Below are 27572 nucleotides of genomic sequence, written 5' to 3' on the forward strand. Positions count from 1 at the left end.
CTCCACAATCGCAGTTGAATAAACAACATTTTCATCGTTAATCTACGGTAAAAAAATAAAGAAGGATCTATATTTCGCACACCTGGAGGAAGAAACGTAAGAAACTTGTCTCGATATCCAGGAGAGATCGGTCGGGGCTGCTCTCCCCGGGAGCAGCTAGCTAGCTGGGTGGTTAGCTGCTAGCTACAGAGAATTAGAGGAGAAAAGGACCAGCGAGGTGGAGACGGGAGGACCAGTCTGCCATCTAGGTAAACACAAAAGCTAAACAAAAACTAGCTATATATGTACTAAGATGCGTACTGTTTCAGGTGTTCACTAGCTTGAGTACACAGGGAAGTACAGACGGTACTAGCAAGTGAGCTGGTTGGGGATGAAAACATTGGGGCTAGCATTGGGGCTAGCATTGGAGCTAGCTAGCTAGCATTGGGGCTAGCATTGGAGCTAGCATTGGAGCTAGCATTGGAGCTAGCATTGGAGCTAGCATTGGGGCTAGCATTGGAGCTAGCATTGGAGCTAGCATTGGGGCTAGCATTGGAGCTAGCATTGGAGCTAGCATTGGAGCTAGCATTGGGGCTAGCATTGGAGCTAGCATTGGGGCTAGCATTGGAGCTAGCATTGGGAGCTAGCATTGGAGCTAGCATTGGAGCTAGCATTGGGGCTAGCATTGGGGCTAGCATTGGAGCTAGCATTGGAGCTAGCATTGGGGCTAGCATTGGGGCTAGCATTGGGGCTAGCATTGGAGCTAGCTGGCTAGCAACGAGGGAGCTGACTCGTTAGCTTGAGAGTGCGGGAAAAGGTTGATTATAAAACTAAAACATGATGAAGCTGGTTAATCTGAGTTGTTTTATGTCATGGGATTATTGATAATCGCAAACATTACCACACATTCCCTCGAAGTTTAGTATCAGAATTATTAATGCAGCCGTTGGAACATTTTCCACAACCCAGTTGGGATTAGCCAGCTAGCCTGCCTGCTAAATCGCGTTTGCGAAGTTAAGCTAACGTTTCTCTAACTTAGAACAACAAACTAGGATGAATCTAGATGATATTCAGCACGATTGATCATTAATTATCGAGCTAATGTTCATATTTAGCTCCCAACCTCAACCCCTAGTGTTCACGCGTGTTTTCACGTGGATAGAGCTAGCTAGGGTGCTAGCTACCGTAATCACTGCGAAAGCTACGTTAGCTAGAAATCCTAACCACCAGTAACAATGTCTTTTTGGTTAGCTAGCAAGGTTGTCAAAACAATAATACAATATACATGCAATAGTGTGCAATGTAAATGGCTTATTTGACGTTAGCTAACGTTAGCTAGGTGTGTTATTGTATTGATAAGTGAGCTAACTATGCTAACCCAGCTAACTATGCTAACCCAGCTAGCTATGCTAACCCATCTCTCTGCTACTAGCTAACTATGCTAACCCAGCTAACTATGCTAACCCAGCTAACTATGCTAACCCAGCTCTCTGCTACTAGCAAAATGTCAGTTCCCCAAATAGGAACCCAGATAAATCCGACCGCAATCTCAAGTCTATCGACCACGGTTTTCCCGTTTCATGACTGATTGTGCGTCTCAATTGTGCGTCTCTCCCTAAACTTGGGATAACCGCAGCTACTTGGCTGCTTACAGGGATATTATCTGTGTTTTATGTCTCAATAAGCATCCACGGGTCTCCCCATCCCAACTCAGGGTTATATGATGCTCATTCGGTCTAGTTGATGGCTTCCAGGGAAAGCAGGGCAGAGGATAGAGCTAGTCCCAACTTTTAACAACGTTCATATCATAACTTTAAGATTGACACGGTGGAATAGTTTCCTTGGTGGTCTTTTGTCGTGCTCAGCTGATTTACATTTCTTGTAGCACCGAAATTACATTTGAACTAACGTGACCGACTGTCGCATTCATTAATTTGAACCCCATAACCACAGCTTTTACTTGGTTTTGGTGAATAACAACAAAGAATAACGTGCCTTACTTCTAATACAATGTATTAATACAGTGTCTTGTATTCACGTGCTTGCATGTCGTCTTAACCTTTTCACTCTAGTCCCTAATTATTGCCATGTTTTGTTTTGCTGCAGGATTGTTCTGAAGCCTTTCTTATTTGGACCCAAACATGGCTGGACGGAGTGAAGATGAAAGTGTGAGCAACAGCAGTGGAGAGTCAAGGTAATGTTTCACCTGTGGGTGAAACAAATTGTCCATGTTTAATTTACAATTGCTTGCCAAGTGGGTAACACGGAGGCTTACTATTGGATGTTTTACCGTACACTCACTCTATACTACACTCACTCTATACTACACTCACTCTATACTACACTCACTCTATACTACACTCACTCTATACTACACCCACTCTATACTACACTCACTCTATACTACACTCACTCTATACTACACTCACTCTGTACTACACTCACTCTATACTACACTCACTCTGTACTACACTCACTCTGTACTACACTCACTCTGTACTACACTCACTCTATACTACACTCACTCTATACAGTACTACACTCACTCTGTACTACACTCACTCTATACTACACTCACTCTGTACTACACTCACTCTATACTACACTCACTCTATACTACACTCACTCTGTACTACACTCACTCTATACTACACTCACTCTATACTACACTCACTCTATACTACACTCACTCTATACTACACTCACTCTATACTACACTCACACTCTGTACTACACTCACTCTATACTACACTCACTCTATACTACACTCACTCTATACTACACTCTGTACTACACTCACTCTATACTACACTCACTCTATACTACACTCACTCTATACTACACTCACTCTATACTACACTCACTCTACTACCCTCACTCTATACTACACTCACTATACTACACTCACTCTACTACCCTCACTCTATACTACACTCACTAAATGAACCTCATTATGAAGCATTTACCATGCATGCAGACAGAAGCCAACTCCTGTATAAACTTTGAACACGTAAAACCTGTTTAGCAGCTACTTACTTAAGTTATGAGCAAATGTGTGTTATTTTGTATTCCTTATTTGTACAGTGTTAGTTCTGATGCATCTTATTTTTGTAATAAACAAGGTATAGGGGTAAGGGAAAAGGTACTGACAGCATTGCCAGTTGTTGCTTTTGAATAGTTGTTAACTTTCATGTGGACTTAGGTTTGAGACTACAAAAGCCAGGGTCCAAAGGATAAGGAAGCAAGTTTTTATAGGTTTCTTCATTCCAGTGCGGCTGGTAATCATCAGACTATAACGGATTAGTAGAAGGTGACTGACCTGAGCAGTTCCACCTGAGGTGGAAAGCATGTACCAGCGTCTATTGTTCAGTATTCCTGCAGCAGGTCGGACCGTATGGTCTAGTTTAGTGGATGTGTATGAGGCTTATATACGGTCCCTATCCTGAAGTTTTAGTGTGTTCTCTCTTTTAGGGGACATATGCTTTTTGTTGTTGTTTTATGAGACAATGAAACATGCATGTTCTTCCATAGGAGGGAGAGCTGTGTGTTCACATTCCAGTCATTTAGAATGGAAAGATCCTCAGTGCATAGGCTAGACATAGTGCCAGTGTTTAGGCCTGAGACAGATTATACCGTGAGTGTACGAAACATTAGGGATGCTTGCTATTTTGTTGAAATAGGCCCTGTGCACCAGCTCCACTACTTCCTGAAAGTCACTTGGCATCTTTATTTCCTGTCCTATATGATTGGATTAAGTAATTAATCAGGTGTGCGGCAGACGTGCATGTGAAGCCTGGTGGTGTGATGGTGTGGGGGGTGTTTTCATGTCGGGTCACTTGATAAAAGTTGGGCAACGCCTGAATGAACCAACAGACCTCAGCAACTTTCTAGTATGTGAAAACCATACCTGGAAATAAACCTGATTCTGCTAGCACACAATATCTGAACATCATTGATTCTGCTAGCACACAATATCTGAACATCATTGCCAATCAGTTGCATCCCTTCATGGCTGCAGTGTATGTGTGTGTTCTTCAGTAGGAATGCCACAACGCTAAGACTGTCAAGGAATGGTTCCATGAACATGACAATGAATTCATCTTCATGCAGTTTCCTGCCCAATCACCAGAGCGCAATACAATTGATGTGGAAATCTGTGGGATGTGATGGAATGAGTGATTCGGCGTAGAGATGCTACCAGTCAACTTGACGTTTTTCCCTTCAGAGCAGCCTCAGTTTTTCAGGGCATGGACTGCTGGCCTGTGCTGATTCCAATGCTCTCAACAGTTAAATGTGCTGGTAATGGATCTCAGCCTTGTGGCATGGGGCATTGTCCTGCTGAAGAACTCCACTGTGATATCCATTCAGATGTTGCTCCACTTATCAAGGGGCTCATGCTGCATTCCGCTTGTCTGGGAAGTGGTGAGATGGGAGGTGGGAGAGACGGAGAACAACGTCACCCACAGTAGACAACAACAACACAGTAGACAACAACAACAGCTCAGAACAAAGATGGATGTTAGCTAGCTTTGTTTGCCAAACCAGTAAATGATGACGCACTACCCAGTATTTTGCGCATACAAAAGAGGTCGCGAACATGTCCTTATATAACAGTTGGGGAATACTGTGTGTACGACTGATTTAATGAGACAGAAATAAGAGGGACATGCTAATAAAACTCTCGTTACACAGGAAGCTGCTATCTTGTTCATGGCTTCCAGAGCTAACTGGGGGTAGGGGCGAGTGGTACGAGTTCACAAGCCCAGAAAACAAGTTGAGGGGCGTTCCAGTTAAAACTGCGAGTAGTATCAAGTGAATCACGACTTCCGTGCCAAATGGAACACAGCATCAATGTCATGAAAACACACCCGACACCACCAGCAGGATTCACCTGGTTAGTCCGTTCCCAGGAAAGAGCAGGCTTCTCTCACAGCTCGTACACCCAGTGTGTGTTACCCAGTGGTGGTGTTCCATGTGCTGTTCTGTTGTGGCACACAACACCTCTGTGTTGTTAGCCTATGGACTTCCTGGCTCACAAGATACAAGGAAAATTGTTGTATGTGAACGTTTTTTTGTTTTTTTTACAGTAACTCCGATGATGAGTCCGGGTCTGGGTCAGGTTCTGGGTCCGGCTCAGGCTCAGGGTCCAGTTCCAGCTCCAGCAGCAGCAGCAGCCAATCAGGGAGCAGTGACTCAGGAAGTGGCTCCGACTCCGGTAGCCAGTCAGATTCTGACTCTCAGAAATCTAAGGAGAAGAATGAACCACAAAACAAAGCAAACATTGATGGGGCTGAGGTATGGATTGGAGATATAATTAGAACAAACAAATATCTGTTTGTGTATTTGTCAGTGTTTGCTTAACCTGATACCGTCAACTTTAAATTAACACACAAAACGTTAAACAAATACTTTAGATATAGTTTGTATGTTGTCTTGTTGTCACTGACAGAACTTTGTTCGTTCACTAATAAAAGCTGTGATCCTTCTCTATCTCTGCTTGTTTCAGTTTTGGAAGTCCAACCCCAGTATCCTAGCAGTGCAAAGGTCAGCTATGCTCAGGAAGCAGCAGCAACAGCAGCAGCAGCAGCAGCAGCAGCAACAACAGAGCTCTTCAAACAGTGGATCAGATGAGGTTGGTTAGCACTTCACGCCCTTGGCCGCATCAAATTTTAAGAAGATACATATGCTGAAGCGTCAGATTCCATAAAAAATAGCAAAATAAGATATTTATCTAGCAAAAAAATAACACGACAAAGGTCTATATTTTCTTGAAAATTGTCTTTACGCAGTTTTTATGTTGGGAAGGACGCCACCTTGAGAAGTACATTCTTACATTTGTCCTTACTGGCTTAATTAAACTTTTCCTTTGTACATTCGAAGGATTCGTCCAGCAGTGACGACTCAGACGATGACTCGAGCAGATCCAGAAAGAAAAGAAAGTGAGTTCTCAGTTGCTGTGGTGCTCTTCAACTTTACTCAACTTTACACACTTTGCACTTAGGAGCACTGATTATAACAGCCTTCTTCCATGAATTTTCAGATCGGGATCTAGTTCAGATTCTGGTTCCGGGTCAGGGTCTGGGAGCGGTTCCGGGTCCGACTCATCGGCAAAGGAAGTGGAGCGTAGTGACGAGACGGCGTCAGACTATGAGCCCAGCCACAAAGTCAAGAGCAGAAAACCCCCCACCAAGTAAGTAGCGCTGCTGAGACCAGTTGGGGACGTATGACCTCATCAGATCAGACGGCCTCTGTCACTGTGATCTCTCCACACACTGAGTTCAAAGGTCACATTTCCTCACTAATGGAAGACGAGTGGGAAGTGGCTCCATACTGAAACATGGCTTCCCTGACTGTCAACGTGTTTGCCCCTCACTCCCTCCCCATGCAGGGCGAACGCCAGAAACGGGAAGAAGAGCGGTGTCCAGAGGAAGAAGCCCCACCAGGGCGGCTCGTCTTCGGACGATGACGACTATGACAAGAAGGCGGCCGCGGGCGGTCCCAGGCGGCAGGCCACGGTCAACGTCAGCTACAAGGAGGACGAGGAGCTGAAGACCGACTCGGACGACCTGGTGGAGGTGGTGGGCGAAGATGTGCCCCAGCCGGAGGAGGATGAGTTCGAAACCCTGGAGAAAGTGATGGAGTCACGGGTCGGGAGGAGAGGAGGTGAGGAGGTGGGGGGGGGGGGATCTGTTCATTAGGTTCAGGATATTAGGATATCCATCACCTGGATATTATTGACTTCTTGGAGATGTTATCCAGCGTCAATATTCCCAATCTCCAAATGGCGATGTGTCATTCGAAGTTGAACTTTGAACTGTGTCACTCAAGGTGGTTTTCCTCCCTCTCTCAGCGACGGGGGGCACCACCACGGTGTACGCTGTGGAGGCAGACGGGGACCCCAACGCTAACTTCAACCCCAACAAGGAGGCCGGCGAAACACAGTACCTCATCAAGTGGAAGAACTGGTCGCATATCCACAACACTATGGAGACAGAGGACTCGCTGAAGCTGCAGAACGTCAAGGGCATGAAGAAGCTGGACAACTTCAAGAAGAAGGAAGGGGAGAAGAGGAAATGGTGAGAGGTTTTTCCCAGAAGACCGAGGTCCAGTAGGGTTACCAGCAGTAGAGCGGGAAAAGTGCTTTGCAACCATGAAAGTGTTACCGGAAATGTTGTGTTGAGATCCTGTTGAGATTTGAGACATCTGGCGCTGGTACTGACCAGAACCCAGGCGCTTGTGGGAGAGGGACTGGACACAGTTTCTCACCATGTGAACACGATGCTTCCTCCTAGGCTGAAGGCGGCCTCGCCAGAGGACGTGGAGTACTTCAACTGTCAGGAGGAGCTCATGGACGACCTGCACTCACAGTATCAGCTAGTAGAGAGAATCATCGGTGAGCTCTCAGAACGATAGTAGCTTTTCTACACGGTGCTTGAAAATACTTCAATAACACTGGTGATTTTTCACGGTTGCAGGGCATTCAAATCAGAAGTCTGCGGCTGGTTACCCAGACTACCTGTGCAAGTGGCAGGGCCTGCCGTACTCCGAGTGCAGCTGGGAGGACGGGGCGCTCATAGCCAGGAAGTTCCAGAGGTGCATCGATGACTACATGAGCCGCAACCAGTCCAAGACCATTCCCTCCAGAGACTGCAAGGTGACAAAACTAGCCAATCCCTGTGAGGTCCATGTTGTGGCTTGATACAGGAAATACGGGTGACATTGTTTAGGGTCTAATTAGGACTTATCACAGCTTTCTGCCTCCAGTTATTTGTTGAAGCTGTGAGTATATGAGTGACATACTGATGCTGCTGTCTATCCTTATCCAATACATGTAATAACAGTAAATAGATTAATAAAAGCTAGGTTAAATAAATGGTCAAGTATATATCGATAATGTGGCAACAAAAGCCAGGGAGGGAGGGATGCTTTGCTTTTAATGTGGTAGGGTTTTTCAGTCCATGAACAGTGTTTAAACTCTGGGAAATGTTTTGAACGTCCGACTGTGTGTCGCTGGCCTCTCTCCCCACCCTCTCAGGTGTTGAAGCAGAGGCCCAGGTTCATGCCCATGAAGAAACACCCGACCTACATCGGAGGGGACGGTCTGGAGCTCAGAGACTACCAGCTGGACAGTTTGAACTGGATGGCCCACTCCTGGTGCAAGTACGTCCACAACACCTGACCCACGCATTTTTTTTGCTTTTGACCATGCAGTTTTTGCAGTTTGCTTGTTGTAGTTTGGTGGGAGCGGGGTCTGAAGGCATTTGATAGATCATATTCACTATAGAATAAAACTCTCATCTAGAACTTCAATAAATTTTTTTATCCATTAAAAGCATTGAAATATGGATTTCCCTCACACTTGTATTCTGACAATTTGATGAAACATTCACCTTCGTCATCCTAGTATTCCTATGTTGTTGTTTGCGTACCTCCCTCCCGCCCCGCCCCCAGAGGGAACAGCTGTATCCTGGCTGACGAGATGGGCCTGGGGAAGACCATCCAGACCATCAGCTTCCTCAACTGGCTGTTCCACGAGCACCAGCTGTACGGGCCCTTCCTGCTGGTGGTGCCCCTGTCCACCCTCACCTCCTGGCAGAGGGAGGTGCAGCTCTGGGCCCCCCTCATGAACATCGTGGTCTACTTGGGGGACATCAGCAGCAGGAGCATGGTACGCAAAATTACACCCACTCCTCTTTTGATCTCTGTTTTCTTCATGTACTCTGTTTTATTCATTTTTATAGCATCTGCTTGCATTGTGGTCTATTGTAAATATGGGACTGAAGTTAAGTGAACAGCAGCAGTTGCTTTTCACTCAAAGGGTCATGAAGCACCCAAGGGTCATGAAGCACCCAAGGGTCATGAAGCACCCAAGGGTGATGAAGCCCCATGAAGGGAGTGAAGTTGACCATGACGTTTCTTCAGTTTGTCATTTTTGTATTTATTGTTTGACTCTTATTGGAACTAAATCCCAGTCTGGATGTCTTTTTGTCTCGTTTTAGATCAGGACGCATGAGTGGATGCACGTCCATAACAAGAGACTGAAGTTGAACATCCTGCTCACGACGTATGAAATCCTCCTCAAAGACAAGGTGAGCCAGCAGCATGTTCCTCCATATCCATGAAACGCCATTTCATGACATTATACTCTAGCAGGGGTCTGAAAGGGGCAGAAATAATTTCCATAGATTATTCCTAGAATGGCTATCTTATGTATACACCCTGTGTATTCCTGTTTGCAGTGACCGGCAACTTGTTTGTTTGTTCATCGTTTTTCTCCAGTCATTCCTGGGCAACGTAAGCTGGGCCTTCATCGGGGTGGACGAGGCCCACCGTCTGAAGAACGACGACTCCCTCCTCTACAAGACCATGATCGACTTCAAGTCCAACCACCGGCTCCTCATCACGGGAACGCCGCTGCAGAACTCCCTCAAAGAGCTCTGGTCCCTGCTGCACTTCATCATGCCTGAGAAGTATGTCACGTTTGTGCGTGCGTGCGTGCGTGCGTGCGTGCGTGTGTGTGCGTGTGTGTGTGTGTGTGTGTGTGTGTGTGTGTGTGTGTGGGGTGTACAGGTTGCTAGTCTTTCTTCCTAAGGGTGATTTCCGATAGGCTTGTCACGGTTGTCAGTCTTACCAGTGTGACTCAGGGTTGGGACCGTGTCTTCACCGACGACGCATTACTTTAACACCGCCCACATTGTTTTCCGCCCCCACTGTTATTTTACCTATCGAGTTAATTTTTGCAATCAGCCCTCACTCGTCAAACTCAGACCGTGTCTGTGATCTTCCGCGTGCGCATGCAGCACAGATCGGTGACTAGAGGAATCAGATTTCGGTTTCAATTCACGTGAAGAGCGGGTTCAGACTGGACGCGGGCAGGCAGCAGGCCTTCCACCGCCCATGTTAACCGACGTGTTCACGTTCACACCGACGACGTAGCGTTGCAGAGCTCCGTGGCGTCTCATGCTCTGCAGAGGATAGTTTGGCATCCGGTCCATGTTTTCCCGAGCCGTGAGTAAACACGTGGGATTAAAGTGCAGAGGAGCAGGGTGGTTTGGTTACCGACACAGAGAAACGCACTTCTGGTGTGAACAGCCAGCCTCCCGCTCGCATGAGTGTTGACGCTTCACGACACTCTCGCATCCAGTCTGAACTTGGCTTACATCTGTGTGTGGTGGTTCTTGTTTATCTACACAGTTGTGCATGCACATTCCCCTGCTCTGCATGTGTGTGTGTAACGGTTTCTCCCTGCCCAGGTTCCACTCCTGGGAGCTGTTTGAGGAGGACCATGGGAAAGGCAGGGACTCTGGCTACACCAGCCTGCATAAGGAGCTGGAGCCCTTCCTGCTGCGCAGAGTCAAGAAGGATGTGGAGAAGTCTCTTCCTGCCAAAGTAGAGCAGATCCTCCGCGTGGAGATGAGCGCCATCCAGAAACAGTACTACAAGTAAGAACTGCTAATTCAGGAACAGTACTACGAGTAAGAACTGCTAATTCAGAAACTATACTACAAGTAAGAACTGCTAATTCAGAAACTATACTACAAGTAAGAACTGCTAATTCAGAAACTATACTACAGGTAAGAACTTCTAATTCAGAAACTATACTACAGGTAAGAACTTCTAATTCAGAAACTATACTACAGGTAAGAACTGCTAATTCAGAAACAGTACTACAGGTAAGAACTTCTAATTCAGAAACTATACTACAGGTAAGAACTTCTAATTCAGAAACTATACTACAGGTAAGAACTGCTAATTCAGAAACAGTACTACAAGTAAGAACTGCTAATTCAGAAACTATACTACAAGTAAGAACTAATTCAGGAACAGTACTACAAAATGTTCAAATTTATTTTATTTAGGGGTGCCTGTCTTCAACCAAAGGAAATCTTGGTCATAGGTCTCAGGCCTACATTTCCAAATTAGGGTGATCCTATTCCTTAGTTAGTAATTAACTAGTAGGCCTAATTCCTTATTCAGCATAAGTTATTATTATTGATGTTTCTTTTGATGTAGGCCTGCTAGACCAGACGCTTCCACTCAACTTGATTCCACTCCACCTCAAGTTGGTTTAGGCTACCCTGGATATTCCACAATAACCTCTCATTTTGTCCGTTCAGAACCCTAGAGTCTGATGACACTCACGGTTTGCGGTGGCAATCCGAGTCTTAAATCAGACTTTCTCTTGAAGTTCTGCTAAAATCAAACATGCCAAACCTTTTTTTATCTTAATGCAAACGACCTGCATGATCCCTAAAAATCTCTTTGAAGTCTAGTGTATTGTCTAAATTATATAATGTTGCTGCTGTGTCTTTGAAGATTGTGTTTTGACTATTATAATGCATAAATTAATAACAGAACAGATTAGAATAGCAGAACATATTCAAATTGAATAGAATATCCTAACAAAATGAGATAAAGAGAGACCTCCTCTTCACATTGCTGCGCAACCATGCATTTAGGAGAGATTGGCCTTGGACTTTTGTCAGCAGCATCCTGCTCAAATATTTTTGGCAGGTATCTTATTGAAGTTGTAATTTTGGTGTTGTGACAACACTAGTCTGTGTGTGTGTGTGTGTGTAGCGCGATTATCTCGAGAACCGGGCACTGTATGAATTTGATATTTGGCAGGTGTATTGCTCAGCACCCAGGGAAGTGCAGTGTCAAATGGGAAGTTTGACCACACCATACATTAAAAAAGAGCCAGAACGTGGCCCTTATCAGCTGCTACCCAAACTTACCAAACATTTTTGTTATAATCTTGCAGCAGCTATACCAGCCTATAAAGAACATCTCTCTCTATACCAGCCTATAAAGAACATCTCTCTCTATACCAGCCTATAAAGAACATCTCTTTGCCTCCATTCACTTCTAACACTGTTTGTGTGTGTGTGCGCGTGTGCGTGCGTGTGTGTGCGTGCGTGTGTTTGCGTGCGTGTGTGTGTGTGTGTGTGTGTGCTCTGTGCCAGGTGGATCTTGACCAGGAACTACAAGGCTCTGAGTAAGGGAACCAAGGGAAGCACGTCTGGGTTCCTCAACATCATGATGGAGCTGAAGAAGTGCTGCAACCACTGCTACCTCATCAAGCCCCCGGACGACAACGAGTTCTACACCAAAGCTGACGCCTTACAGGTGTGTGTGTGTGTGTGTGTGTGTGTGTGTGTTTGCGAGCGTGCGAGAGACCGGGTGAGTGGATGGCTGGGCGTGCAGATGGTCATGTGGGCGTGTTGGGGGATGGGTGTCTTTATAAAGCTTGCATTTCTGTTTTTTACCACTCTTTAAGGGCCAGAACTCATCCCCCCCTTCACTCTTTAACACATGTTTCTGCTTTAAACATTCCACCCTCCGTGCGCTGGGATTTCATGTTCTGGGAACACCAGCAGCAGTACGAGCTGTGTACCAGTCCACCCCCATGGTCTATCAACTTGTGTTGTTTAACACATACCACTGGAATCAGTCTCAACGATGAATACGATTTCTTAATATTTAGTACCATTAGAGCTATCTAAGCTAAATATGGATTACTTTCAGCAGTTTGTACCTTCACTAAATTAATCTTTTCTAGTTTACTATGAAACAAATGGCGTTTGAGATACATTTGATCAAACCATCACATGTTCCTGTCATCTCGCTGCAGTTCTCATACTAGATAATACTCCTTCAGCAGAAGTAACTTCGTCGAGCACAGGCATGTAGCCTGGAAGACAGACTTCCTCGCAGAAAGGTTTTCGCGATGCTGAGTACTTGTCTTGTCAGGCGAACTCCTTCAGCCCATCAGCGTAACAAAACATGGATCAAACTTTTGCCAAATCCAGTCAGAAGAACGTCGAAAACATATTTTCCACTGAGAAACTCCGCTAGTGCATACTCTTGTTTATTTAATTGTTATTGAGTCTATTTCTGCAATAACTGCACTTATGGCTCAGTTTATTCCCGTTAACGTTAGCGCTTGTTGCTTTGTTCTACTAGCAGACTCCTGTATTTCCTCTACGGGAACCAATCAGGAGCTGGGGGCGGAACAGCAGTTAGAATGCAGTCACTGATTGGTGCCCCATTTTGTGGGAAAACTTGAAAAATCGTTGTGGGTGGTTTGAAATCAGACCAGACTGCATGATGAAATCATCTGCTTTATTTTGCGAGGAAGTCTGGCTCCCAGGCTGGTATTCACGCGCATGTTTAGCACATGTGCAAATGTGAAGTGAAACTTAGTGCTTTATACTCAAAGATGGAACTCTAATCTCTCTTTCTGCGTGCCCTTCCCTTGTACCCCTCTCCCTTGTCTGTCCATCCCACTCTCTCTCTCCATCTCTCTCTCTCTCCATCTCTCTCTCTCCATCTCTCTCTCTCTCTCCATCTCTCTCTCTCCATTTCTCTCTCTCCCCCTCTCTCTCTCCATCTCTCTCTCTCTCCATCTCTCTCCCTCCCTCTCGCTCTCTCTCTCTCTCCATCTCTCTCTCTCCCTCTCTCTCTCTCTCTCCCTCCTCTCTTTCCTCTCTTTCTCTCCTCTCCTCCTCCCTCTCCTCTCTCTCTCTCTCTCCCCCTCTCTCTCTCCCCCCCTCTCTCTCTCTCTCCCCCTCTCTCTCTCTCTCCATCTCTCTCTCTCCCTCTCTATCTCTCCATCTCTCTCTCCCCCCTCTCTCTCTCCCTCCTCTCTCTCCTCTCCCTCTCTCGCTCTCCCCCTCTCTCTCTCTCTCCCTCCCTCTCTCCCCCTCTCTCTCCTCTCTTTCTCTCCTCTCCTCCTCTCTCATCTCCAGCACCTGATCCGTAGCAGTGGGAAGCTGCTCCTCCTGGACAAGCTGCTGTTGCGTCTGAAGGAGCGCGGCCACCGCGTGCTCATCTTCTCCCAGATGGTCCGGATGCTGGACATCCTGGCCGAGTACCTGAAGAGCCGCCAGTTCCTCTTCCAGGTCACTACGCTGCGCCGCCCGCACACATCACCCCCCGACAGCCGGGCCGACGCCCAATCACACATCACCCCGCCAGCCGGGCCGAGCGGCCAATCACACATCACCCCGCCAGCCGGGCCGAGCGGCCAATCACACATCACCCCGACAGCCGGGCGAGCGCCCAATCACACATCACCCCGACAGCCGGGCGAGCGCCCAATCACAGATCACCCCAACAGCAGGGCCGAGCGCCCAATCACACATCACCCGACAGCCGGGCGAGCGCCCAATCACAGATCACCCCGACAGCAGGGCCGAGCGCCCAATCACACATCACCCCGACAGCCGGGCGCCCAATCACACATCACCCCGACAGCCTTCCCGAGCGCCCAATCACACATCACCCCGACAGCCGGGCCCAGCGCCCAATCACACATCAGCATCTAGCACGGGGAGGAAAGATGGGGTTGTTTCATGCTGTGACCTCCTAGGGATTAGTGATGTAACAATAACCGGTATAATGATAAAACATGATAAAATCTGATTACATTTATTGCGATAAAATGATCATTAAAACCGTTTGATTACCTTGCTTTGAAAAACTGACTGTAAATACTGTCCAGCAACAGTCTCCCAGACACATTATTTGAATGTTTATGAACAAAAAGTGCATAGTGCTGCTTATTTTATTGGTGGTTTTCAATACAAACCTTGGTGAAATTATTTCAGTGCGTGTGTATCAGTAGTTTTTGATCATTTTGGTCACTATAATCGTGATGTGAAATGTTCATACCGTTAACTCTCTACCAGGGATTTTTGAGTGTGTAGAATCTAGAAACTCTTTATCTCCAGCACACCCATGTTTACACTCCCGTCACTTCACCACCCAAGTGTATTTGAGTGTGGTGAACCTAGCTACCTGAGGTGGTAGAGACGCTACCTAACCCTGCCTGCGTCTGAGACGCTACCTAACACCGTGTCCTAACTGCTTGCGACGCGAGCAACAGAACGCAACATCGCACGCTTGCTGTCCTAACTGAAACCATTACATTTCCCGTTCTGTTACGTCACTTGTCTATATTCCCAACTGAAGACAGTTAAAGAACGAACGCCTGTCAACGCGAGCGACAGGAGGAGAATAGGAACAGGGCGAACGTCAACAGGGCAGTTAAAACGTCGCGCTGCTTCACGCTGCGTCGCTCGCGTCCAGTTAGGACATAACAACAGAAAACAAAGCAATGGAACGCATTTTGTCGCTGACGCTCGCTTGCGTCGCGTGTAGTTAGGACACGGTGTAACCCTGCCTGCGTCTGAGACGGTACCTAACCCTGCCTGCGTCTGTGCTTGTAGAGACTGGACGGCTCGATCAAGGGAGAGATGAGGAAGCAAGCGCTGGACCATTTCAACGCTGAAGGTTCTGAGGTGTGTTCTCACCGGACGTTTATATCTCACGCTACACACATCGGGCCAAGCAGCCCAACTCTGTGATCCTGCTGAGGGCTGGAACGGTCAGATTGGGATCGGACCGCGTGGAAAAAGTCTTAATTCGCTTTCCCCTTCTAGGACTTCTGCTTCCTGTTGTCGACGCGGGCGGGCGGCCTGGGCATCAACCTGGCATCCGCCGACACGGTGGTCATCTTTGACTCGGACTGGAACCCCCAGAATGACCTGCAGGCCCAGGCCCGCGCCCACAGGATTGGCCAGAAGAGACAGGTCAGCGCCGTCGTATTTCATGGGATGGAGTTCAAACTATTTCCATATGAAAGGTGTCGGTTAGAGCGATCGAGGGGCGGTTCGGTTCATGAATTGAACCTTGTGCATCATGCAAGACTAGTGAAATGACCCCAACCTGACCCCAACATGGGATCCTACGGCGTCTCTACAGCAACACAACCTTCTCATCAGCTCCTCCGTCAGGTGAGGCTGTGTTGTGGTTCATGACCAAACCCCAGGTGTGTGTGTGGTCCACCAGGTGAACATCTACCGCCTGGTGACCAAGAGCTCGGTGGAGGAGGAGATCATCGAGAGAGCCAAGAAGAAGATGGTCCTGGACCACCTGGTCATCCAGAGGATGGACACGACCGGGAAGACTGTCCTCCACACTGGCGCAGCTCCCTCCAGGTGGGGCGCACACACACGCACGCACGCACACACACACACACACACACACACACACACACACACACACACACACACCGACCGGGAAGACTGTCCTCCACACTGGCGCAGCTCCCTCCAGGTGGGGCGCCCACACACACACACACACAAACACACACACACACACACACACACACACACACACACACACATGCTCATTCCTACCCACTCTCATGCGTGCACACACATCCTCCACAAGCTTTGAGCCAGTCTTTATGTCCCTCTCACTCACACGTTTACACACATCCGCCCACGCACACACACACACACACACGCACACACACACGCACACACACACACACACACACACAAACACACACATCCGCCCACGCACGTACACACACACACACGCGCGCTTATTCAGCCTTTCTTTTCTCATCTTAACTTGTATTTCTCCGTCTCCTGCAGTTCCACTCCTTTCAACAAGGAGGAGCTGTCTGCCATCCTGAAGTTTGGTGCTGAGGAGCTTTTCAAGGAGCAGGAAGGGGAGGAGCAGGAACCTCAGGTCTGTCTGACATCATCACACGCAGCAGATTCACACCCCTGATAAAGATGAACAAAAGAGATCATATAAAGGAAGGATAATAAGTATTGAGCTTTATTTTAAGATAAAAAGAACATGCAGAAAATTATATTCTTTAATAACAACACATTGACACGATCACACAGTCTTATCGGGAGGGGGGGGTTCTAGTTCTAGTTCTATGTTTTTCTTGTTCGATTCTTGGGTTGACGTCTGTGGACTGCTCTCTGTGCGTGGCTGGAAGCCAGTATAGAAGTTAGGATAGAATTTGTCAGGTCATCACCGCCTCCCTCCCTCCCTCCCTCCCTCCCTCCCTCCCTCCCTCCCTCCCTCCCTCCCTCCCTCCCTCCCTCCCTCACTCCCTCCCTCCCTCCATCCCTTACTCCCTCACTCCCTCCCTCCCTTCCTCCCTTACTCCCTTACTCCCTCCCTTACTCCCTCCCTTACTCCCTTACTCCCTCCCTTACTCCCTCCCTCCCTCCCTTACTCCCTCCCTCCCTTACTCCCTCCCTCCCTCCCTTACTCCCTCACTCCCTCCCTCCCTTCCTCCCTTACTCCCTCCCTCCCTCCCTCCCTCCCTTCCTCCCTTACTCCCTTACTCCCTCCCTTACTCCCTCCCTTACTCCCTCCCTCCCTTACTCCCTCCCTCCCTCCCTTACTCCCTCCCTCCCTCCCTCACTCCCTCCCTCCCTCCATCCCTTACTCCCTCCCTCCCTCACTCCCTCCCTCCCTTCCTCCCTTACTCCCTTACTCCCTCCCTTACTCCCTCCCTTACTCCCTTACTCCCTCCCTTACTCCCTCCCTCCCTCCCTTACTCCCTCCCTCCCTTACTCCCTCCCTCCCTCCCTTACTCCCTTACTCCCTCCCTCCCTCCCTTACTCCCTCCCTCCCTCCCTTACTCCCTCCCTCCCTTACTCCCTCCCTCCCTCCCTTACTTCCTCCCTCCCTCCCTCCCTCCCTCCCTCCCTTACTCCCTCCCTTACTCCCTCCCTCCCTCCCTTACTTCCTCCCTCACTCCCTCCCTCCATCCCTTACTCCCTCCCTCCCTCACTCCCTCCCTCCCTTCCTCCCTTACTCCCTCCCTTACTCCCTCCCTTACTCCCTCCCTTACTCCCTCCCTCCCTCCCTTACTTCCTCCCTCCCTCCCTCCCTTACTCCCTCCCTTACTCCCTCCCTTACTCCCTCCCTCCCTTACTTCCTCCCTCCCTCCCTCCCTCCCTCCCTCCCTTACTTCCTCCCTCCCTCCCTCCCTCCCTTACTCCCTTACTCCCTCCCTCCCTTACTCCCTCCCTCTCTCCCTCCCTCCCACTCTCCCTCCCTCCCTCTCTCCCTCCCTCCCACTCTCCCTCCCTCCCTCTCTCCCTCTCTCCCTTACTCCCTCCCTCCCTCTCTCCCTCCCTTACTCCCTCCCTCCCTTACTCCCTCCCTCCCTTACTCCCTCCCTCTCTCCCTCCCTCCCTCTCTCCCTCCCTCCCACTCTCCCTCCCTCCCTCTCTCCCTCTCTCCCTTACTCCCTCCCTCCCTCTCTCCCTCCCTTACTCCCTCCCACTCTCCCTCCCTCCCTCTCTCCCTCCCTCCCTCCCTTACTCCCTCCCTCCCTTACTCCCTCCCTCCCTTACTCCCTTACTCCCTCCCTCTCTCCCTCCCTTACTCCCTTACTCCCTCCCTCTCTCCCTCCCTCCCTCCCTTACTCCTCCCTCCCTTACTCCTGACAATGTGGGCCTGCATCTCTCTGTTGGAAGCACAAGAGGCAGTAGTCCCAGCACACCAAAATCAACCCGCCGATCTCCACTGCATAAGCAGAGTAGTGGTGAGAGCATTTGACTCTCACCTGGGAGACCGGGGTTCAAGACCCGGTGGGGATGACTTTATGGGACTATACCCCAAACCTCCACATGTTCATCCTTTCACTTCCACCTTTACCCCTTGCCTCATAGGTCAGATCCTGTCCCAACCCCAACCCTTATTCTAACCCCAATTAATCTTATAGAAGCTGCTGCTAGTTGTTGTGAGCTCATGAGCTAACTGGCTATCCCGCTCTCATTGTGCTGGATTAGCATTGGAAGCATTGGAAATTATGTGTCCAGGCGACAAGACCTATCTTTATTTATCAGACATTATTTCATTGCATTTCAATTCACAGCTATTTCAGTCCTGACCAGAAACCAGCCAGCCACACACATAAGCCAGGCTGGACTTGGCCTGGTTTGACTTCAAACCAAAATTGTTCAATTGGATTGAAGTCTGGAGACTAATGCCCGGAGCAATAGGGTGTGAATAAAAAGAGTACAGTTCCTGTCACTGTACACATTGGTGTTTGTAGTGTGTATGCATGCGTGTCGCTGTGTGATTTCTCATCACTGTATGAAACCCTGTCACTCAGCTGTGTGTTTGACCTCTGTTTGACCTCTTCTGCCCTGTAGGAGATGGACATCGACGAGATCCTGAAGAGAGCAGAGACCAGGGATAACGACCCTGGCCCTTCCACAGTAGGGGAGGAGCTGCTGTCGCAGTTCAAGGTACCCATCTCCAGATCACCACCGTCCGCTCTCACATACTCAACAAGACTCTAGATCCATCAGGAATACACGCCCAGATGAACGGGACGATCCTGACACCCTATCCACTCACCTGATGATAAGCCATCAACCTCGGCTCTCTCCAATCAGAGTTCATGCTCAATTCAGGGTTTGCCAAGTTGGTCTGTTATCAACTGGTGACCTCTAAAAACGTGGGTGACCGATCTAACCTATATGACATGACCTTTCACCCCTCCCCTCCTTCCTTCACCTCCCTCAGGTGGCCAACTTCACCATGATGGAAGAGGAGGAGATGGACATGGATTCGGAGCGGAGTCACCGGGGCTGGGACGACATCATCCCCGAGGAGCAGCGCCGGAGGATGGAGGAGGAGGAGAGGCAGAAGGAGCTGGAGGAGATCTACCTGCTGCCGCGCATGAGGAACTGTGCCAAACAGGTAGGGGGCGCTCTCCAGTGCACAACATCACGGGGCTGTCGACGGCGTGGAACTACATATAAGCATGTCACTTTGAGAGAAACGCATGTGTTGGAGTTTCAAGTCCTCAGTGATTGTGGGAAACTGTGAAATGATATTAACGCTGCTTGATCTTAATAGTAGATGTTCTGATATCTCAAACGGTTCTAAACGTTTGATGCTGTTCGTAACTGATGGTTTAACAGCGTTGTTACTTCAAATCAGTACAATCAATCAATCAAAGCTTTATTTATATAGCGCATTTCATACCCAGAGGCAACACAATGCGCTTTACAGAGAACAAGGGAGGTGAGCATACGACCCACTCTCTACATATTCCAGAGGGAAGCAAAAAAACAGTAATCACCCGGGGGCCAGATAAGTGAGCTGTAAAAATTCTTCCCTGACCCCTCTCAACAAGGCGATGGAGCAAGCTCCTGGAGTATGTTTGTCTACCGGCTAAGAACATTTATGAAGCAATACATTACATTACATTGCATTTCAGAGTGAGAGAGGCTAAAAGCATCATAGGAGAGAAAATATTCTACGGACATGCTACATCATCCACAGCAGACACAGGGGTATCTATCGGACTTCGGGAGGTCTGCTGGTGACAGTGCACAATGCACAGTTGAATGTCCGTGGCGTGTGATCGTTACCCGTGGGGTGGTTTTCTGGTACAGAGCAGCTTTAACGGCAACGAGGGGCGGCGGAGCAGGAACAGGCGGTACTCCGGCTCGGACAGTGACTCCGTGTCGGACCGCAAGAGGCCCAAGAAACGAGGACGTCCGCGGACCATCCCTCGAGAGAACATCAAGGGCTTCAGCGACGCAGAGATCCGAAGGTACCGACTCAGGCCGACGCCCCGGCCGTCCCCCAGAACGCTTCTCTCGTCTGTGAGGAATTTGCGTCAAGGTCTTTTTGTCTTGGCTTCACAACGTTGTTATTTTTTCGTCTTCACAGATTTATCAAGAGTTACAAGAAGTTTGGTGGACCACTGGAAAGGTACAAACTGTTTAGAATATTTCCCCTGAAACGGCACGAGTGGTATTGCTGTTGTTTTGAATGTCTTCTCTCAGAAAGACGTCTCACTACTTGCACTGTCCCGTCTCAGGTTGGACGCCATCGCCCGCGACGCAGAGCTGGTGGATAAGTCCGAGTACGACCTCAAGCGCCTGGCGGAGACGGTTCACAACGGCTGTCTGCGGACCCTCAGGGAGAATCCTTGTGGACCCGAGAAGACCTCAGGTCACACACCTCATCTCTCCGTTATCATCCATCCATCCATCACATAAGAACTCCATCATGATATGATACATGCTGTGATGAGCCGATGTCTTCAGGCAGCTGTTTTGGGGCTGTGATAATAAAGCGCTCCTCCTGTCTGTTTTGTCCACTAGGGGGCAGGAGAGGGAAGGTGAAAGGGCCCACGTTCAGGATCTCCGGCGTCCAGGTGAACGCCAAGCTGGTCATCTCCCACGAGGAGGAGCTGGCTCCGCTCCACAAGGCCATCCCTGCCGACCCCGAGGAGAGGAAGAGGTAAGACCCCCCGCTCTTCCACCTCGAACGCTCCTTTCAAACTTCATCCATCTCTTCAGGTTGTTCAGTATGGTTCAAAATGTGGACAGAATACAAACATCTTTGGCTGTTGTTAGCCTACTCCCCAGTACAGTATAACAGCCAGCACTCTAGACTCTTTGGTCTTGAGGCTGATCGAGGACGTCTCCATAGCAACCTGCTGTTATCGCTAAGACATTCCGTCCGAGTCTCCTCAGCCAGAGGCCTTCAGGCATACACACACACACACACATGGACTGAACTCACAGACTCAGAAACACACACACACAAACACGCACATCCCCCCCCCTTTCCCTCTCATTGTAATTGCCTTGTACTGTATTTTGTATGTGGTAATTGTCGTATTGCATTTTGTATGTCGCTCTTTCTTCCTTTTTATCTGTTATTTGTATTGTGAAGCGCTTTGTTAGGAAGCATGATGGCAGCGCTACGCCCGACAGCAGACAGCCACTCTCCAATTCCTGGCGTTTCTTGTTAATCTGTTCGTTTGCAGTCCTTTGTTTTTGTTTGTCTCTTTTTGTACCTGGGCTGCGCCCCGGGCTGATGGAACAGCTGGTTGGGGGGCGCATTATAAATAAAAATAACATAACATAACACTCACTCAAGTCCTATGACTGCGTTCAGCGGCGGCAGTGATCTTTACTGGACTCCCTCGTTTCCCCAGATACACGATCCCATGCCACTCCAAGGCAGCGCACTTCGACATCGAGTGGGGGAAGGACGACGACTCCAGCCTGCTCATCGGCATCTACGAGTACGGCTACGGCAGCTGGGAGATGATCAAGATGGACCCCGACCTCAACCTCACACACAAGGTCCGTCTCCACCCGGGAGGTCTCCCTTTAAGACGGGGAACTTGGGCGTTGGAAGAGGGAAAAGCGTTCTCGTGTTAATTTGTGCGTCCTGTGTCAACCAGCTCCTGCCAGACGACCCCGACAAGAAGCCGCAGGCCAAGCAGCTGCAGACGAGAGCCGACTACCTCATCAAATTACTGAGCAAGGACCTGGCCAAGAAGGAAGCTCAGAGGCAAGCAGGCACGGTACGTCTGTCTGACCGCTGGACCGCTCCGTCTCAAACCCGGCTATTAGATAACCTGTTCCTCGTTAGATAACCTGTTCCTCGTTAGATAACCTGTTCCTCAGAATGTTTTAGCTTGCGCTCGCAATCGTGACGTTTCAAAGTAGGAGCTCCTGAGATATCGCCGGTGTCCGTGGCGTGCGTTGCCGCACGGCTAGATGGTGTTTCAAGCGCTCACAGGGTTTTGACTGTGACTTGAGCCTGCTGTTGTTCCACACTCGTCCCCTGGCAAATAAACACACGGTCACACGCTGGTAAGACTGTCACACGCTGGTAAGACTGTCACACGCTCGTAAGACTGTCACACGCTCGTAAGACTGTCACACGCTCGTAAGACGGTCACACGCTCGTAAGACTGCGAGAGGGCGCACCACGCCCCGCCTCTGACGCTTAGGTAAGCAGGGACTGAGTGGCCAAACTGGCTTTGCTTGTCAGGAGTATTAAAATGATTGTGATCAGGAAAACGGTTATTCCTATACATACATACTTTCATTTCAGAAACGAGTATCGCACATAGTTGGAAAGTATGTGCGGCACACACACACACACACACACGGTGGAGTAAAAACAGGGAAATAGAGGGAGACCAGAAAGACAGTTATACATACAGACATATGGACAGGTTAAAGCAGAGTGTGTTTATGTTTGCGTTGCTGCAGGCGAACTCCCGGAAGAGGAAACCAAGGAGCAAGAAGAACAAAGCGGTGAAGCCGGTCAAGGTGGACGAGGTGGAGAAGAGCCCGTTCTCAGAACCCCCCTCGGAGAAGACCTCCGAGGACGAGGACCACGTTGAGGAGGAGAAGGTATTTGTAACCGAATAGGCGCTCTCGTCTCAGTGCCTGATTAAAAAGGGCTTCCTATCCAAACAGTAGTCTCGGTGTGATCTGTGAAAACCATTCCCTTACCAACTGTCTTTTTCTCATGTGCTTTTATCGTGGCAGATTGACTACCAGTGGTGTTACCGTGGTAGTTTGAATACCAACAGGTTCTGTATATTTAACTTATACTTAACTCTCGATCCCTCCCATCCCAGGAGGCGGCCCCAGCGAAGCCGCCGCCCAGAAGGGGCAGGGCCGAGCGAGCGGCGGTGAAGCAGGAGGAGGAAGAGGAGGAGGAGCCTGAGCCAGAGGAGGCGCCCTCGCCGCCGGAGGACAAGGACACCAAAGAAAGGGAGATCAAGAAAGAGGTGAAGAAGGAGAAGAAAGAGGAGAGCCGCGACGTGAAAGAGAAGAAGGAGCTGAAGGAGAAGAAGGAGCCCAAGCCCGTAGAGCCCGTAGTCAAACAGGAGGAGGTCAGCGAAAAGGTAAGACAAGAAAAGTTTGTGGTCGCTTCAATTCCAGCGAAGGCGTGTGGTGTGATGAACGAGACCCTCGTCAAGCCTTTGAGATTCACTCATTTCTCTGGTCTTCCTCCGCAGCTGAGCGAGTTGAAAGCCGAGGTACGAGAGAAGAAGAAGGCCTCTGACACGCCTGTCCACATCACGGCAGCAGGGGAGACGGTGCCCATCTCCGAGGAGTCCGAGGAACTGGACCAGAAGACCTTCAGTGTGGTGAGTTCTACAGGTCAACCAATACCAGATACACCCAACAGGGGGCGCTCAATGGCAAAATGGCAGACCTGACCCTGACCCCAGACCTGACCCAGACCTGACCCTGACCCTAACCCCAGACCTGACCCTGACCCTAACCCCAGACCTGACCCTAACCCCAGACCTGACCCTGACCCTAACCCCCGTCTCCCCCGAGCCTCCAGACCTGACCCTAACCCCGTGTCCCCCGTGTCCACCTCTCCCCACAGTGCAAGGAGAGGATGCGTCCGGTGAAGGCGGCTCTGAAGCAGCTGGACCGTCCAGAGAAGGGCCTGTCGGAGCGGGAGCAGCTGGAGCACACGCGCCAGTGCCTCATCAAGATAGGAGACCACATCACGGAGTGCCTGAAGGAGTACTCCAACCCAGAGCAGATCAAGCAGTGGAGGAAGTAAGGCCCAGTCCCAATACCCCCCCTAGCCCCTAGATCTGGAGGCCCAATCCCAATACCCCCCCTAGCCCCTAGATCTGGAGGCCCAATCCCAATACCCCCCTTAGCCCCTAGTTTTGGAGTGCCCTCGACTGGGTAGTGGCCCTTCAGAGCGGAGCCACAAGGGATAGGGGTTGAAATCTTTACCTAAGAAATGGGACACCACTCGCTACGTCTTCAATCTGAATTTTATTAGTTGCCTGATTTTCTGTGGAGTCCATTGGATGTAACAGTATGATTACTATTATTATAATGACACGTCTGACCAAATTACAGGACAGAACAAGACAGATTAATCACTCGTACAGCCAGGAAGCATGTTTACACATCAGCTGTTAACGTTAGTCCTGCCCGTAGAAATGCACTGATATCAGATGAGCAGGGAAGAGCAGAAAAATGATAGCCTGTACTGGATTACTCAAAAACTCAAAAATCGTTGTTTACACAAAGTTCTGTTGATTAGATTAGATTCAGCATTGCACCGTAGCCTACAAGTAACTTAATGGAACATCAAAACGCAACGAAATGCCGTTGACATTGTAAATAGCGGGGTTTTTTTCTGAAATGCCATGCGTGTCATAACAATCATTACATTACATTACAGTCATTTAGCAGACGCTTTTATCCAAACAATCCAATGACATGTTCTTTTGCATCTACATTAATCTAAGCTTTTCCACGGATTTTACTTTTTTTTTTTATGATTATTTCCGAAGATATTGGGCTTTCCCCCAGGGTTTATCACGGCACCGGCAGCCATGTTTCATATCTGCCTCGGTTCACAAAGCATCGTGTGAGTTTATCTACCCCTCAGTTTCAAGTCAGCATCTGAAAACCCTGGTTTTGGAGGGAGGGCTGTTTGAACGTCCACTAGCCCACGATATGCCCCCGAGCCCTAGAAGCTAAAAGGAATGGGACACGCTACCCTACGCGTGAACACGCAACATGTAGGGGTAGGGCCTAGGCCTAGGGCCTAGGGCTAAGAGAGGGTATTGGGATTGGGCCTAAGTCTCTCCAGGTCCTCACTTGACTCGTATAACGGCCATCTTGTCCTGGCTTGGCCCAAGGATTGTGACACTCCGCTCGGGGCACATGATGAGTCACTGAGATGCTCTATTGTGCCATTTCCATTTCCTCATGACCAGATTTGAGTTGACCTAGATTTTCAAACTGCCGCAATTTCACCCCTTTCCACAAAGTATCTCGTGGTGTGGCACTGTATTTTAAAGGGCAACAGTTTTAAAGGGCAAAGTACTACATTTTGTTTGCTGAGGTCGAACGTGTTACCAAAAATGTATTTCTCTCTTGCAGAAACCTGTGGATATTTGTTTCAAAGTTCACAGAATTCGATGCAAGGAAATTGCATAAACTATATAAGCATGCAATCAAGAAGAGGCAAGAAAATGCTCAGGTATGTTCAACTCTTTGTTTTGGCTTCAGGATTTAGTGCCGGCCGTAGGAAGTGACATTGTGATTAACATGTCCAGCTTGTTTATCTTCTCTCTCTGTAATTGTGTTGTGATTGCGGTGGTTTATGGGTCGTCTCTTCCTCTCTCACAGGCAGCAGATCAGAACACTAGCACTGTAAATACTCATGGCTTTAAACACGCAGGTACGGATCCTTCTCTCTCCATCTATACATTACACTAGTTCATGCCCAGCTCACCTTTGATTTGATGAATCAGTTGTGAATCTTTCATGGAGTGAAAGGTTGGTTTCTTATACATGCATTCATGGCCACAAGTTAAAGGACTTCGGTGTGTTCAACTTGAGACCGTGTTCTCATATCTGATAGTGACTAGACTGCATGTCACATCTGTCTGTACGTCTAATCTCCTCTCTGTCCTCCTCCTGCTCCTCGCCCCAGACATCGAGAGGCTAAAGGACAACTCTCACCAGGACGACAGCAGCAGGGACAGCTACAGCTCGGAGAGACACCACCCCCCGTCCCGCTACCACGAGCACAGCGGCAGCAAGGACCGCCACACGCCCTCGGACCCCTACAGGAAGGCCTCCGGGGGGGGGGACTCCAGGAAGAGGCCCTACTCCTCCTTCAGCAACGGCAAGGACCACCGAGACAGAGACCACTACAGGTCGGACCGGCAGGACAGCAGGTGAGCCAGGAGGCCAGGATGTTGGTTTGTTGTCTGTTTTTATATGCATGCATACATAGGCTACAAGAACATGCAAGGCTACACGGTGCATTTTTGTTTACATAATGTCTTATGTTTTATACTAATACTATGCTTTGCTTCGTGTATATCATGTGATCCATCACTATCAGTTTTGAAAGCTTCAAGTGCAAATGACAGCTCAAGTGTGATTCTATTGTGGAGCGTCATAGCCGTGCGTTTCAGATGCCAGTTCACCCTTGGAATACCAGGCTTGTGAGGTAAACATGATCTCAGCTCTCTCTCCTCCCCCTCTGCTTCAGATACTACAGCGACAGCAAGCACAGGAAGATGGACGAGCACCGCCCCGGCCGAGACCACCGGATAGACAGCAAGGAGCGCTCCCATCCCGACCACCGCTCCCACCCCGACCACCGCTCTCACCCGGACCACCGCTCCCACGCCGACCACCGCTCGGGCTCCGACCACCACAAGTCCTCGTCGCGGGACCCCTACCGCTACCACTCTGACTGGCAGTCGGACCAGCGGGCGTCGGCCAGCGGCCCCCGGTCCCCCCGCGACCAGCGCTCCCCCTACGACGCACGCTCCCCCATGGGCCACCGCTCGCCCTTCGAGTACTCGTCGGACCACAAGAGCACGCCGGAGCAGATCTGGAGCAGCCGCAAGACATAACAGCACCTGCCTGGGCCTCCTGGCCTGGCCTGGACCGGACTAGCCTAGCGGCAGAGGTATCAGCCATAGACTCAACATGAACACAGGAAATGCCTTATGGGGGACTGTGGATTAAACAAACAAACATACAAGCTGTACTACGCACTCATCCGACTGCTCAGTGCGACGGTGGACTCCACTCCAACGGGGCGCCACATGTCCCAGGAACAATGAGGGGGCGGGGCAGGGGGTTTGTGGGTGGATGGGGGGGGTATGGGGGGGGGGACAGACAAATAACATATTTTTGTATTTAAGAGTTAAAGCTGCACTGTGCCATAGGTGTCGCAGCATAGTTGGTTTTATTATTTTTATAAAAAATAGATGCCTATTTTTCTTTCTTTTTCTTTTTAAACTCTGAAAAAGGACCCAGAATGACCTTGAGTGCTGCCCCGCGTTCTCCCACGACCTTGAGTGCTGCCCCGCGTTCTCCCACGACACTGGATCCCGCTGTTGACTGTTGTCTCTCACACACGCTTAATGTGGTTCTCGCTTATTTAATGAAGTGTTAAATCAAGAAGAAAAG

The 27572-nt window shown here is 49.3% G+C and overlaps 1 protein-coding gene across 1 annotated transcript; it reads left to right on the top strand.

The window, feature by feature from the left end:
- Positions 1-27206, top strand: chd1 (chromodomain helicase DNA binding protein 1). Its single transcript, XM_084441568.1, has 37 exons — positions 1-248; positions 2086-2173; positions 5067-5274; positions 5486-5611; positions 5860-5918; positions 6020-6169; positions 6368-6642; positions 6830-7055; positions 7272-7372; positions 7455-7633; positions 8015-8139; positions 8431-8647; positions 8979-9068; positions 9259-9449; positions 10233-10421; positions 11946-12108; positions 13731-13883; positions 15213-15284; positions 15426-15575; positions 15835-15983; positions 16428-16524; positions 18966-19061; positions 19342-19518; positions 20220-20380; positions 20500-20541; positions 20651-20784; positions 20937-21075; positions 21779-21929; positions 22031-22153; positions 22851-22994; positions 23225-23494; positions 23609-23740; positions 23989-24167; positions 25518-25617; positions 25767-25818; positions 26074-26320; positions 26641-27206. The coding sequence occupies exons 2-37, from the start codon at positions 2121-2123 to the stop codon at positions 27008-27010; spliced, it is 5490 nt and encodes a 1829-aa protein (XP_084297694.1). The 5' UTR covers positions 1-248; positions 2086-2120; the 3' UTR covers positions 27011-27206.
- The last annotated feature ends 366 nt before the right edge of the window (positions 27207-27572 follow it).

This window comes from Borostomias antarcticus (assembly GCF_949987555.1).
Source record: "Borostomias antarcticus genome assembly, chromosome: 8".
NCBI classification, from domain to species: domain Eukaryota; kingdom Metazoa; phylum Chordata; class Actinopteri; order Stomiiformes; family Stomiidae; genus Borostomias; species Borostomias antarcticus.